At 53.3% G+C, this 13,425-nt stretch overlaps 1 protein-coding gene across 1 annotated transcript in view; it reads left to right on the top strand.

Moving 5' to 3' along the window:
* The window catches only part of Brca1 (BRCA1, DNA repair associated), a 58,541-nt gene extending 45,566 nt beyond the window's left edge, over positions 1–12,975 (top strand). The window contains exons 16-23 of the mRNA XM_023718048.1: positions 2,332–2,419; positions 3,398–3,475; positions 4,070–4,110; positions 6,447–6,530; positions 9,115–9,169; positions 10,779–10,852; positions 11,008–11,068; positions 12,632–12,975. Coding sequence (XP_023573816.1) covers positions 2,332–2,419; positions 3,398–3,475; positions 4,070–4,110; positions 6,447–6,530; positions 9,115–9,169; positions 10,779–10,852; positions 11,008–11,068; positions 12,632–12,756 — 606 coding nt within the window. The 3' untranslated portion in view covers positions 12,757–12,975. The remainder of the gene's footprint in view (positions 1–2,331; positions 2,420–3,397; positions 3,476–4,069; positions 4,111–6,446; positions 6,531–9,114; positions 9,170–10,778; positions 10,853–11,007; positions 11,069–12,631) is intronic.
* The last annotated feature ends 450 nt before the right edge of the window (positions 12,976–13,425 follow it).

Raw genomic sequence — 13,425 nt, 5'->3', positions numbered from 1 at the left:
TCCACAAAAAAAAAAAAAAAATTTGCTTGAGGTAAATATTAGAAGAAAGTGTACTTTGCCATAGGATATAAGAATTAGAACCTTCATTTTTTCCTGTGATGAACTGAGGGCAGCTCTCCTGGTGGGTGTCTGCCCCCATCAGCTCCCGTCAGAATGGTCACCCAGGGAGCGCAGCTAGACGAGGCTGCTTCCAGGTGCACCACCAGGCAGTGGCCTCGCTCCATGTATCTGGCTTTGTCCTGGCTGCGAGGCAGCTGCTCGATAGCCAGCGCTCTTGCCACTGCCTGAGACACCCCCTGGCTTCTCCCTGGGCCCCTTGCACCAGGAGTGGCATTGTGCAGTGTGCAGAAGTACCCACATTAACAGCACCAAAGCCGCCACCTCAGGCTGCTTATGGACTGTCACCTCGGGTTCCCCTCGCCGTGTCGTTAATGACTGGTAGCTCTCATAAGAAAGCAGCAGAGCATGTTTCTCTAACAGTGGCATGCCCGACCCAGAGCGGGGTGCACTAGCAGGTGCCACTTCCCTCACCTGAGAAAGTGAGCCATGCTGGGGCCTGAGCTCACAGTGGCCAGCGAGTCAGCAGCGCCTTCTCTGCAGCAGCCAGCCGTTTCCCACAGTGGGAAGACAGGGACAAGGCCTAGTACTCACACCACCAAATCTGTTTAACTCTTGACCACCTGCCTGCACAGCTGTATGTTCCTGGAAATCCGTTAAAAATTAGCATTCCATAGTCCTTGGTTTTATGAGTTGAGCTTTTCAAAGGTGGCTACAGTGGCCTTGCCTCCTCCTTCCTGTCTTGGGCCATTCAAAGCCACAGATGAGACTGGAAGCAGCGTGGCTATGTGTGGTCTTTAAGTAGGTGAAGAAGAAGCTTGGATCTCTAGTCAGGTTGAAGTATGTGAATTTACAGTGAAATCAACACACTATGCTTAATTCTGAAGCCCATGCTAAGGATCTTTTCAGCTTTTGTCCTTCTAACTGCACTGTTTCCTGGCTGAGATTTCAGCAGTTAATCAGTTCAAAGCTGCTAACGATCCCGGCAGAGGGCGGCAGCGTGGGAAGCGTGTGGCTAGCTCCTCTCACCTGCCTCTCTCCAGGGCCTTGCGGCCGGTCTGACCTGTGGGGTGTGGTGCTGCCCAGGGCCATGGTGAGGGTGGCCTGGCCAGAAACCGTGGGCCCGGGAGCTAGCAGCTCCTCAGCTCTGTGTGTAGGGGACCTGGCTCATTTGTTTGCCACCTGTTGGCTGTTGTTTGGCTGATAGAGAATAGCTGGAGGCCTCTAGATTTCACTGGGGAGCACGCGTCTCTTCCAGCACTTCTCCTTAAGACAGAAACCTTAAGACAGAATTTGGAAGGAAAAAAAAAGGGGGGGGCAGGGAGATGGCTCAGTGGAGTAAGTGCTTCCCTGGCAAGTGCAAGGGCCTGAGTTCAATCCCCGGTCCACCAAAAAAAAAAAAAAAAAAAGACAGAATTTGGCACTGACTTTGGAAGCATCTTCACTTGAGTGTTAAGGCACATAATTTTTTCTTCCTTTTAGCATTCACTTTCTGTACAGACAAGTTATCTCTCAGCTTGTGAATGTAGGCTGAAAAGCCTAAATTATGGGAGAGTATGACTATACAAAGAAACTGTCTTAGGGAATGAAATGATACCTCCTATTAAAGACAAAGTGACTGGGGCTGGAAAGATGGCTCAGTGGTCTAAAGCACCTACTTGAAACAAGCTTGGCAAAGCACAGGGACCGCGGTTGGTCCCCCAGCACCACATGCCAGCCAGCCCCACCCCCTGGTGGGCTGAGCTGGCCACACACACACAATAAATAAATGTAATAAATAAAAATAAATAAATAATTTTAAAAAAAAGCAACTAATAAAAAAGACAAAGTGACTATTTTGAATCTGTGATCTTGTCTGCTAGCTCTGTATTAGGTATTAAACTATATTAGAACATCTTCCTCAGATTCATACATCTCTTTTGTTAAATTACTCATTTTGAGACTTCAGGCGAGTCTTTTTTTTCCCAGGCTGGCCTTGAACTTACAGGGGTCCTTCTGCTTCAGCCTCCAGAATGCTGGGGTTACAGGCCTACACCACACACTAGTGTCAAGAAAGTCTTAACAAAAAAAGATTAAAAAACAACAAAAAAAAAGAAAGAAAGAAAGAAAGAAAGAAAGAAAGAAAAAATGTGCCTTTTCTGAGAAAAATGGAGACCCAGCGTTAAGATAACGTAAGGCAGTGGTGGCGAGCCCTTTTGAGCCTGCCCTGCACATGCGCCATAGGAGCCTGCTGCTGCTCTGTTTATCATAATGCAACATTGGGTTTGATTTCAGATGCTGGTGAAGAAGTTTGCCAGAAAGTACCACATGGAGATGGCCAGGCTGATCACAGAGGACACCACCCATGTGGTCATGAAGACAGGTAACCAGCAGGCCGAGCCACGGCTGACGGTGGTTCTCTAGGCGCGCTGCTGCCCGCGAGGTATTTCCCTGTATTTCTGGTCACAGTGCTGTGGGGCTGGAGCCCTCAACTCTGCCCAAGACCCCAGCTCGGAGCCTCTGCCATGTGAAGATCAGGCTGCGGGGTTGGGAGGTGACACTCCTGAACACAGACGCCAGAGCAAGTGGGCATGACGGGCTAATTACCACAGAGACAAGGGTCATGGAAGTTGAATATATTTTAAGCTGTAGGGTGGAATGAAAGCTGATGAAAGGTAAAAAGGAAGCTTTAAAATGCAAATTAAATGTAAAGTGGCGCACTTCTTAAGCTCCAGGCACCGTAGAAGTTGAAAGCATATTATTGAATTGGCTTTTGTAGTAGTTACACAGAAAACTCCACAGTTCAGATTTTGTCGTAGAGTCTCCACCAGTGTGCTCGTAGAAGGCCTGCTGTTTAGAGTATAGGTAAATACATTCCTCCTCTGTAAGACCAGCCTGTTCTCGGTGTGCTTGGTGCTTCAGAGGGCCTTTGAGACAGGAGATCAGTATCAGTGATTCTGTGCTTGGAAGGAGAGGAGCCGAGACGACTGGTCTCGGGGCAGGCCGGGCCAAGCATGGACATTCTGTGGGGGCAGCTTGGTCACAGCGATGCCTTGGATTGGGCTTCAGCCTGTTACCGGCCAGCAGAGCAGGGTCCCTAACCTTAGCTGTGCCTGCTGTCGCTTGGCCGACCCCTCAATCAAGACGCTCCAGAGGCAAAGCGGGTGTTTCCACTGTCCTGCCTTGACATCAGCCCCCTCTGGTCTTCTGAAGATCTGCAGAGCTGGCTCTGATCAGTGGCCTGGACACAGGACTGTGCAGCCGTCTTCCGCATCGATGCCGAGTGCAGGAGGCGCTTTGGTCCCTGGGCAGCACTTTCTGACTTGGTTTTCTCTCATCTGTGTTGTCTTTCACTTGACAGATGCTGACTTCGTATGTGAGCGGACAATGAAATACTTTCTGGGGATCGCAGGAGGAAAATGGGTGGTTAGCTACTCCTGTAAGTACACAGTGGGAGCCCTCCCCACCTCCCTCTGACACCTCAGAATTGTCCTTACACCTAGTGTTGTAACACCTCAGCGTTTTGCTGATGCTGAGCTGAGTTACCCAGAGGCCTTTAGTGGTGGCACAGAGCTAGCTTTCTCTGTAAATGCATATGGCACTGTTCAGATGAGCTGGCGAGGTTGGGGAAATGGAGTTCTTTCAAAACTAACAGGACAGGGCCAGGGAGATGGCTCAGTAAAATAAGTGCTTCCCTGGCAAGCACAAGGGCCTGAGTTCAATCCCTGGTTCTGCAAAAAAAAAAAAAAAACCAGGACTTAATCCACCCTGCAATGCTGGAATGGGGATGGGGGCTTACTTACCTGAGGGTGGGAGCCAGGGGCAGCGTTGTTTGCTCACATGACTGGCGCCAGCATCATCAGCTGCTCCTCCATCCCTGGGAGGAAGTGGCGTAGTGCTGCCCCAGCTCTACAGCTTCCGAGGCAGCAGGCGCCCGCCCTGCTCTCTGATTCCCGGCTGGGCAGGGCCTCCGCACAAGCAGGCACACACACGTACCCATGCACTCAGTGACTGTGTTCTGTGATCTCTCTAGGGGTGACCCAGTCGATGAAGGAAAGAAGAGTGCTGGATGAGGTGGGTACTGGGAGTGAGGAGCTTTGCACCCCAGGCCACAGGGCCTGCGGTCTCTGGGCCAGCGGCACTTTCCACAGATTCCCTTTGTCAGCCATTCCCTTTGTTCTGAGTGTCCCAAGAAACTGCCCCTTGGGGGAAGTAAGAACCAAAGAAAGATTCACAGGGACAGCAAACAAGCCCCCAAACCTTAAATGTGTAGAAAACAGGCTGTTTGTGACCACAACAGTAAGGACCGCCCTTTAGTGTGCAGATGCATCTGTTTAGAAAGCGGGTTCCCTCAACTGTTGCTCTTCATGGTGCTAAGCATGGAGAAGAAAATAAGGTAGTATCGGACTAGAGTCTTGGATCAGCCAGGAGCTGCCTGTGGCAGTTGATCGGGTCAAGTAAAGCTAGGGAAAGAGGTTTACACTGTTCGGTACTATCAGGCAGGGTGTTTGTAGTCAGCTAAATGCTGTGTGGCAGGCCCCAGGATCCCAGCAGTAAGCAGGCTGGTGGTGCTGGCTCTGGTGCGTCTCCATCCCAGCACGGGGAGGGTGCGCCAGGCGGTGAATGGGCTGCTTTAGTCGGACAGGCCAGGGAAGGCTGTTGAGACCTTAATGACTAGAAAAGAATTCCTTACAATGTAGAGAACATGGTGAAAGTGCACACACCTGTCATCCCGGCACTCTGGAGGCTGAAGCAGGAGGATCACAAGTTTGACCACTGCTTCAGGAACCTAGTGACTTAACAAAGCCCAGTTTTAAAAAAGAAAAATAGGGGGCCTGGCCCTAGCTCAGTTCTTTAAGTGGCTGCTTCCGCAAAGCTGTCAGCCTCGGGTTGCTGTAGTTCGATCCCCACAACACTCCAGCCAGCCAAACCACAACCGAGGGCATCGGGAGAAAAAAAAAAAAAATCCTTAAAAAAGAAAAATAGAGGGCCGGGGAGATGGCTCAGTGGAATAAGTGCTTCCCTGGCAAGCACAAGGGCCTGAGTTCAATCCCTGGTTCCACCAAAAAAATTTAAAAAATAGGGGGATGCAGCTATAGGAATGCCCTGAGTTTGATCATAGGTGGTTGAACAGGAGGAGTAATAGTCTCCAGGTATGAACCTGGCTTATTAAAGGAAATTAGTATCAATAAAAGAAAATGGGCCAGCCAAATAGCTCAGCAGATTAAAGCACCTGCAAGCAGGCGCAGGGGCTGGGAGTTTGATCCTCAGACCTGCCGTGGTGGCACGCTCCTGTAATCCCAGCTCTTGGAAGGCTGTAAACAGGCAGATCACTATGAGTCTGATCTAATAGTGAGACCCTGAACACCCTCTAGACCCTTGCCTAAAATACAAAAAAAAAAAAGAAAAAAGAAAAAGAAAATCAGCCTTGTGCCACTAAGGAGCAAGAACTGGGCTGTTGTGTTCAGGGACAGAGGTCAGACCCAGGTAGAAGGTCACGGATAAAGGAAGAACTATTGGAGGCCAGGGTGAGGGTTTATCCCTCAGGTCATGGGGAGCTTGTGAAGGTTGGAAAAGGTTAGCAGGACTGTGTGGGGCTGGCCTCCTGCGGGGAGCTCAGGTGGAAGAAGCCGGGTCGCCTTGGGTGTGCGTCTCCGCACAGGGCAGAGGTCAGGAACCATTGGGGCTGGGGGAGCCCCAAGTGAGGGCGGCACGGGGCCAGGAACTCGAGGGCGGTGGGACCACGAGCCCATCAGTCCTGCAGGTGGCAGCTCTGTCACCAGACTCTTCCCCTCTACGTGACCAGGAGACAAGGCATGCTGTCCCTCCGTCACAGCCAGTGCGTGTGGTCTTGACAATTTTTTTCATAGTACACTAGCACTATGTGAGTTTCCATGACTTCTATTTTGGAGCTTTCTCCAAAGGCCCAAACTCCCCGGTCCTGTTCCCTCTTCACTTTGGCTTCATTAACTCCTGAACTCTCATTGAAATCTGCAAAGCCCTTCGATCTCCCGGCTCGGAAGGCCCCGCTGGAGGGGCCCAGTTCCGTTCATAACCGCACGGCATGTGTGGAGTGAGGGAGTGCAGAGGAGACGGATGCTGAAAACGCAGCTGCCTTGGTGCGAGAGGGTGTCCAGCCAGTTAAGGCCTGCAAGGCAGGGCTGCACCAGCTGGGTCCTGGTCCTTCTGCCACAAGACAAAAGCTCCTGCATTTAGAGCTCGCTCGTCAGAAGCCCGTCCGCCTTGCTGCCCCTGCCAGCGGCTGCTCTGCTGACTGCTCTGGTCTGGCCTGGTTTCTGCCAGCATGATTTTTTTTTTTTTTTTGTGGAACCGGGGATTGAACTCAGGCCCTTGCGCTTGCCAGGCAAGCACTTGTTTTACTGAGCCATCCCCCTGGCCCCCTCTTCCAGCATGATTTTGAAGTCAGAGGAGATGTGATCAACGGAAGAAGCCACCACGGTCCGAGGCGTGCCAGGGAGTCCCAGGACAGGAGCGTGAGTCCCAGGACAGGGAGGTGGGCGGATGCACATCAGTCACAAGGCTGGGGCCTGGGGGTCCAGTCTGGGATGTAGTTCAGCTGCCAGTGGCAGAGCTAGGATTTTGAATGGGTACAAGTACTGTCGGGTGCACACAGCTGAGGAGACTCGAAGGATGGGAAGTGGCGCGAACAGCACTATGCCAGGCATGGCCACACACCCGGAATGCCCAGCTTCTCCATGTCAGGAGGCTTGTGAGCTCAAGGCCACCTTGGATGAATTAACAAGGCCAGAACTCAGAACACAGCAGAGGGCAGACAGTGGAGCCAGGGGTAGCATGAGCAGATCCTGGTTCATACTGCACTTAACATTGCGTAATAGCCCGGGCTGGCCCCAGATCCTCATGGTCCGCCTGCCTTGGCCTCCTGAAGGCTGCAGGCGCTACCGTGCCTGGCCAGGAAAGCCGCTTTGGAGATGGTCTCAGATCAAGGCTGGAGTTCTGACCCTGGGGTTAGCCGCCCTCCCTCTGAGCCTGTCCAGGACCTGTTGGAGGCACAGGGGATGTGATCATCTGCCTCAGCTGGCTGAAGCAGAGCCACACCTCAGTGCCAATGCTCTGAGCCTCCTCTTTCATTCCAGTTAGCAGGGATGGAAAGGACCAGGCCTAGAGAGTGACTTTCTGCAGACAGGGCATGTCACCATAGCATAGCAGCAGGCATGAGTCCTGTGGCTGTGGAGGACAGGCCATAAATGCCTCCTCGCTCCAGGGACTTTGATGGCCCTGCTCGAGCCCAGCAGGTTGCCTGGGAGAACCCAGCATGGGAGCATCAGGACCTGTCCGCTGGCTGGGGATAGAAGGGACACCACAGTAAACCGTCAATTCAGATGGAGGGAGACATGTGCTGCAGCCTTTCTTTGTTCCTGGCTAGGACAGGGTGTGTATGCACACGCACAAGTGTCAGGGACCACTTCCTCTCTGACCCCCTGCGAGCTGAAGTGTCCCACATTCTCTCCTGTCTTCTGGAGGCCAGGTGAAGCCCAGGCACAGGCACTTTTCTCTCTAGTGGAGTGGGAAGGTAAGGGGGTGCAGCCTTCATGAGCTGCCCAGGGCCCCGTGGGGAGATACATCTGGCCTGGCCTGGGAGGCTCACTTTGTGGCCAGGCTGGTCTCGAACTTGCAGTGATCCTCCTGCCTCAGCCTGCCTAGTGCTAGGACTACAGGTGTGTACCACACCTGGCTCAGGTTTTTTTTTTAATAGTTGCAAAGAAAAATTTATTACTGATTATTGGTTACACATTTTCAAATAATTAGAAACTATAGCTCAGCAATGCATTGAGAGAATTTTATACTAAAGAAAGTATATTTTAGAAGTGTACAAGTGTTTTCATGTTAGAAACATGTTTTTTTGTTTTTTGCTTTGCGGAATTGGGCTTGAGCTCAGGCCTTTGCGCTGGCCACACAAGCACTTTCTCCACTGGGCTATCTCCCTGGCCCCAGGCTGTTTTTTTTTAACTATGGCATAAAAAATAATAATTGTAATGGCACCCACTGGGCGCTCACCGTGCCTCAGCCTGGCTCCTCTCTGGCCATCCCACGAGCTAAGCCTCCGGGCCATCTGGCCACTGGCCACCAGTTGCACAGTGTACTCAGAGCCAGGCAGGAAGGTGGACTCCCTGTCCCCGCATTTGCGGTGCCCACAGTCACAGCTCCTTGCCTGGCAGATCAGGACGCCCTCCAATGTCAGACCCCAGGACAGTGCTGCCAGCCCTGGAGGCAGAAGTCACCTGGGGAGAGAAGGGGCCCAGGGCCTGTGTCCTCAGGAACTGGCTGCAGTTCCAGACTCGGAACTGCAAAGCTGTCCTGAGTGAGCCGTCTCCACAGCAGTGAGGGGGCAGGGACAGAAGTCTGGGTACTCGCCATGGACGAGTGAGGCTTCAGCCCTGCCATCTTGACCTTTTAGGAAACAAAGAAGGACCACGACTTCCTCTCATTTCTCATAAGACAGAATAACCAAAAAAAAAAAAAAAAGGGGGGGGGGGGCTGGTGAGATGGCTCAGTGGTCTAAAGCGCCTACTTAAAGCAAGCTTAACAAAGCACAGAGACCACGGTTCAATCCCCCGGCCCCACATGCCAGCCAACCACGCCCCCTGGTGGGCTGAGCTGGCCACACACACACACACACACACACACACACACACACAAATAAAAAAAAATTTAAAAAAAAAAAAAAAAGACAGAATAACCTGTAGGGCTGGGGAGGTAGCACAACGGTCTAAGTGCCTGCCTGGCAAACGCAAAGATGCAAGTTCGATCCGCAGTACCACATGCTATGCTGGCCCTAGGACCCCAGGCATGCTGTATCTAATAAATAGACAGAATAACCTGTAAAGGTCATCAAGGGGTCCTGGGCCCACGACGAGATGGGACGCTCGGCCCTCAGATGCTAAAAGAGCTGCTGTGCACATCAGTCAAATATGTGCTCATAGGAAGACCCTTAGGCGTTGGTGCGTGTGGGCTGGCTGTCACGGAGCCACAGGGGTGGGGGAGGAAACAGTTTTCTCTGAGTCTTCTATGTAACTGCCCCGTCTCTCTCCTCACCAGATCTTCGCAGGCCTGGCCGTCTGCTGCTGCGGGCCCTTTACCAACATGACCACAGGTATGGGCCCAGGATCAGGTGCTTTTCCTGGCTTTTCCGTTTCTCCAACCAAGGTGGCACCTAGGTGTCGTCCTCCAGGCCTATAGCCCTTCCTGAGAGCAGCCGGCGGGGAGCCCAGTCCTGCCCCCCCGGCGCCCTGAGAGCCTGTGTGTGTATAAATGTGGCCCCTCCTGTGCCCTGTTCCGCCCTAGGCCTTGGGCCTTGCCTAGGCTGGGCGGCTGAAGACACCCGGCAAGTGGGGCCTGCCAGCGGGACCGCACCACCTCCTTCACTGGTTTCTGGTTGGGATTTTAAGAAATTTTCAAGTGCTACTCAAGGTTTCTCTGTGTTTTTTGTTTTTTGTTTTTGGTGGAACCGGGGATTGAACTCAGGCCCTTGCCCTGCCAGGGAAGTGCTTATTCCACTGAGCATCTCCCCGGACCGCTGTTTTTTATGTTTTGGTGTGGGGAAAAACTGGGTCTCTCGAAGACATCCTATTGGAGGTATTTGTGAACCTTAGTTTGGTCAGCTGGGAGCTTGGCACAGTGGCGCATGCCTGTAATCCCAGCCTTCAAGAGGCTGAGACAGGAGGATCGCTGTGAGTTCAACACCACCCTGAACTCTGAAGCGAGACCCTGACTCAAAAATCACACAAAACAAGAGCTGTGAGCAGCTCAGCAGTTTCCAGGCACACGCTGGTGGGGCAGGTGCTCCAGTGCGGAGGGGCTGGCTGTGCAAGGCCTTCCCTTTTTTCTTTCTTGGGAACTGCACCTGGGCTTTCACACTGCGCCATATCCCCCAGTCTTTGAGACAGGGTATTGCTAATTTACGGGGCTCAAACTTGCAGTCTTCCTGCCTCAGCCTCACCAGCAAGGATTCAGGGTGGGCACTCTGTGCCAGACATGCAGACCTGGCTTTCTTCTGTGGGCACAGAGCCAGCTCAGCCTGTGTCCTTTGCCCACTTCCATGCTGACACCGTGGCAGGCTACTCTGGTTTTCTCCATTGGGTGCTGGGTGAATAACCCTTGTCTGGTGGCATTTGTAGTACTGCCCCTGTACAGTGTCCTTAGGGCATCCTTATCCGTTGCCAGTATAGGGTTAGCAGGCAAGGAGGGTATATTTTATCTAGCAATTTAGCAAATTAACAGAAATTGGATCTTGCAGTTTTTTTCCTTTGGAAATGTTTTATTTAAAAGACTATGAAGTGGGCTGGAGAGATGGCTCAGTGGTCTAAAGCACCTACTTAGAACAAGCTCAGCCAAGTACAGGGACTGAGGTTCAATCCCCCAGCACCACATGCCAGCCCCGCCCCCTGGTGGGCTGAGCTGGCCACACACACACACACACACACACACATAAAATTTTTAAAAAAGACTATGAAGGGGTGCCAGGGAGATGGCTCAGTAGAATAAGCGCTTCCCTGGCAAGCGCAAGGGTCTGAGTTCAATCCCCAGTACCACAAAAAAAAAAAAGCCTGAGACCTTGTTTCCCCACTGGCCCTGTAGCGGCTGACAGCCCTGAGCAGCACCTCAGTGGCCAAAGGCTGAGCTGCCTCTCACCAGGGGGCCTGCCCCAAGCCTGGGGCAGGAATGGCCCCAGAGTATGCGCCCAGCCCTGCTGTCCCCTACAGATCAGCTGGAGTGCATGCTGCAGCTGTGCGGCGCAACTGTGGTCAGGGAGCTCTCGTCGCTGCCCCTCGTCACTGTAAGTGCTGGGACCGTGGTGGGGAGCCCTTGTGTGAGTGCTCCATGCAGGGCCTTTGTCCCCGGGCCCTCCTCTGAGGTGACTCCATGTGGCACCATGGCCACTGCCAGAGTCCCGCCCTGACGCTGCGATGCCCTTTCCTTTGCGGGCTGCAGGGAGCTCGCCCCATCGTGGTCTTGGAACCCGACTCATGGACAGAGAACGGTGGCTTCCCAGGTAAGCGCCCTGGAGAGCTGGGTAGCAGCAGCAGCCGCGCCCTCCAAGGCTTTGTTGCCTAAGTGAATGGCTGGGCATCTTTTCAGCATATTTTGTTATTTCACATTGTAAAAGGAATACAGTAAGTGGCAGACTTACAGAATTCGAGTTGTAGATTCCAGGGGTGTATAAGACTCGGGCAGTTCTCCTGGGATGGAACTTGTTCTGTACATGGCCTTTTTGTATGGCGGGGTAGCTTCCGGTTTGATTTTGGCCCCCTTTTTCCCCATTCCTTGTTGTTTTTTCTTTTTTGTGTGTTTGTTTATCTGGTACAGGGTCTCACTGTGCAGCTTGGACTTGTAGTGATCCTCCTGTTTTCAGCCTTGCCAGTGCTAAGACTACAGGCAAGCGCCACCACATCCAGTCTCAGTGGCTGGCTCAGTGTGTCGGGGGCAGGGCCAGTGTGGCATGTGGTACCAGGGATCAAACCCCGGTCCCTGCACTTGGCTAAGCAGGTGGTTAGTCCACTGAGCTATCTATCCGGCCCTTTTTTTTTTTGAGACAGGGTGCCACTATGAAGCTGGCCTTGAGCTCACTATTGTATCCTAGACTGGTCTCTAAACCTACCCCAACCTCCCACATGCTGTGTGCTACCATGCCCAGCTAGTTTTGGGTTTTGGTGGCTCATCAGATTGGGTTTTGGTGGCTCATCAGATTGCCTAAGCTGAAAAAAGGTGGGGGGGGGGGCTGAGTTCAACCCCCAGTTGTGCAAAAAAAAAAAAAAAAAAACCTCAACAGATTAAAGCGCCTGCAAGCAGGGGCTAGGGGTTCAATCCCTGGGCCTGCCATGCCGGCCCCGCCCCCAGGGTGCACTGAGACTTGAGACTGGGCGTGGTGGCGTGCACCCGTAATCCCAGCTCTTGGGAGACTGTAAACAGTAGAATCACTACTAATCTGATCTAGTAGTGAGACCCTGAACACCTTGTAGACCCTTCCCTAAAATACAAAAAAAAAAATTACCTAAGCTGTCATCAAACTCCTGAGTACCGGAGAGCCGCCTGCCTCAGCCTTCTGAAAAGGAGGCTATAGCTGCTGTGTGAGCGGCTAAATATAAATGTTCATCACAGAAAATATAATCTAGCCCACCGCAATACAACAGGCCGCGGTAGCATAGTGACTTGTCCTTGTAATCTGTATGGGGCTGAGGCAGGGAGATTGGGAGGCTGACCTGGGCAAAGGAGGAGACCCCAGAAACGCAAAGAGTAGTAGCTGTAACTACCGCTGTTACCCTGCTGCTGTGCAGCTGACCTCCGACAGCGCCTCCCGTGGGTGTGCCCTGGTGTTCAGATGCCGTTTGTTTTCCTGAGAAGGTTTTCCCGTCCCTCCACTTCAGTGCTGTGTAGCTCTTGGTGGTGGCTTCTCTGTCGCCCATGGTGAAGCCATGCTGCCCACAGCTTGCGTCTCAAGCCAGGTGTTGCCTCAGCTTCCTGGAGTAACACTGGGGCTCCCCCAGATTTACCCACAGGACTCAGCCAGGTCCCCCGAGGGGTCATGTAGGCACTGAAATGCCTGTGTCTGTGCCAGACCTAGGACAGCTGTGCCAGGTGCCTGTGGTGACCAGAGAGTGGGTGCTGGATAGTGTGGCTCTCTACCAGCGCCAGGAGCTGGATCCCTACCTCGTGCTGCAGGACACCCGCGGGCCCCGCTGACGCTGACTCCGGCCGCCCTCAGGTCTGGGGCCACAGGACCCGAAGAATGCGCTCCACAGGAGGTCGTATCCAGGTGCAGCACTGTGTGACAGACCTTTCATCCCAGACCTCGGGGACGCTGAGGCAGGATTGCAAGCCTCAGTCCAGTGGGCAGCTTAGTCACCGTCACCCAAAGGGGAGAGGGGCTGGGTTCAGTCCCAGACTGAGGGAAAAAGAAAGAGCAGGTTCTGTGGGCCCAGAGCCCGCCCGCCCGCCCGCCCGCCTGCCCGCCCTCCCTCCCGTAGCCTGGTTCATGTGTCTCCTGCGCAGTGGCCCACGAAGAGCTGTGGAACGCGGTTGCATTCATTCAGAACCACTTTGCCCCGCAAGTGAGCGAGAGGCTGGTTTGTGACTTGTTCCCAGAGGTGGAGCAGCAAGGACCTGAGATTGTCCTGGCCCAGGTGGGCCTGTGGGAGGAGCTGGGACTGTCTGGGCAGTCCCAGGGCAGGTCCCAGAGGTAGAGTGCCGCGTGGGGGCAGCAGGCGTGGGGCTCAGGGAAGGCGGAGCTCGCCAGCACTTTCCCGGCACCTGTGTCCAGAGAGCGCTCTGATTCCCATTAGAAACAAACGCGAGTGTGTAACCCAGCCCTCCTAATGCGTCAGCTCATGGCTACCGGGTGCCACCAGGACG

This window comes from Octodon degus, unplaced genomic scaffold, assembly GCF_000260255.1.
Source record: "Octodon degus isolate 3935 unplaced genomic scaffold, OctDeg1.0 scaffold00056, whole genome shotgun sequence".
Lineage (NCBI taxonomy): Eukaryota > Metazoa > Chordata > Mammalia > Rodentia > Octodontidae > Octodon > Octodon degus.
The sequence above is the reverse complement of the archived record's forward strand: the minus strand, read 5'-3'. Positions and strand labels throughout refer to the sequence as shown.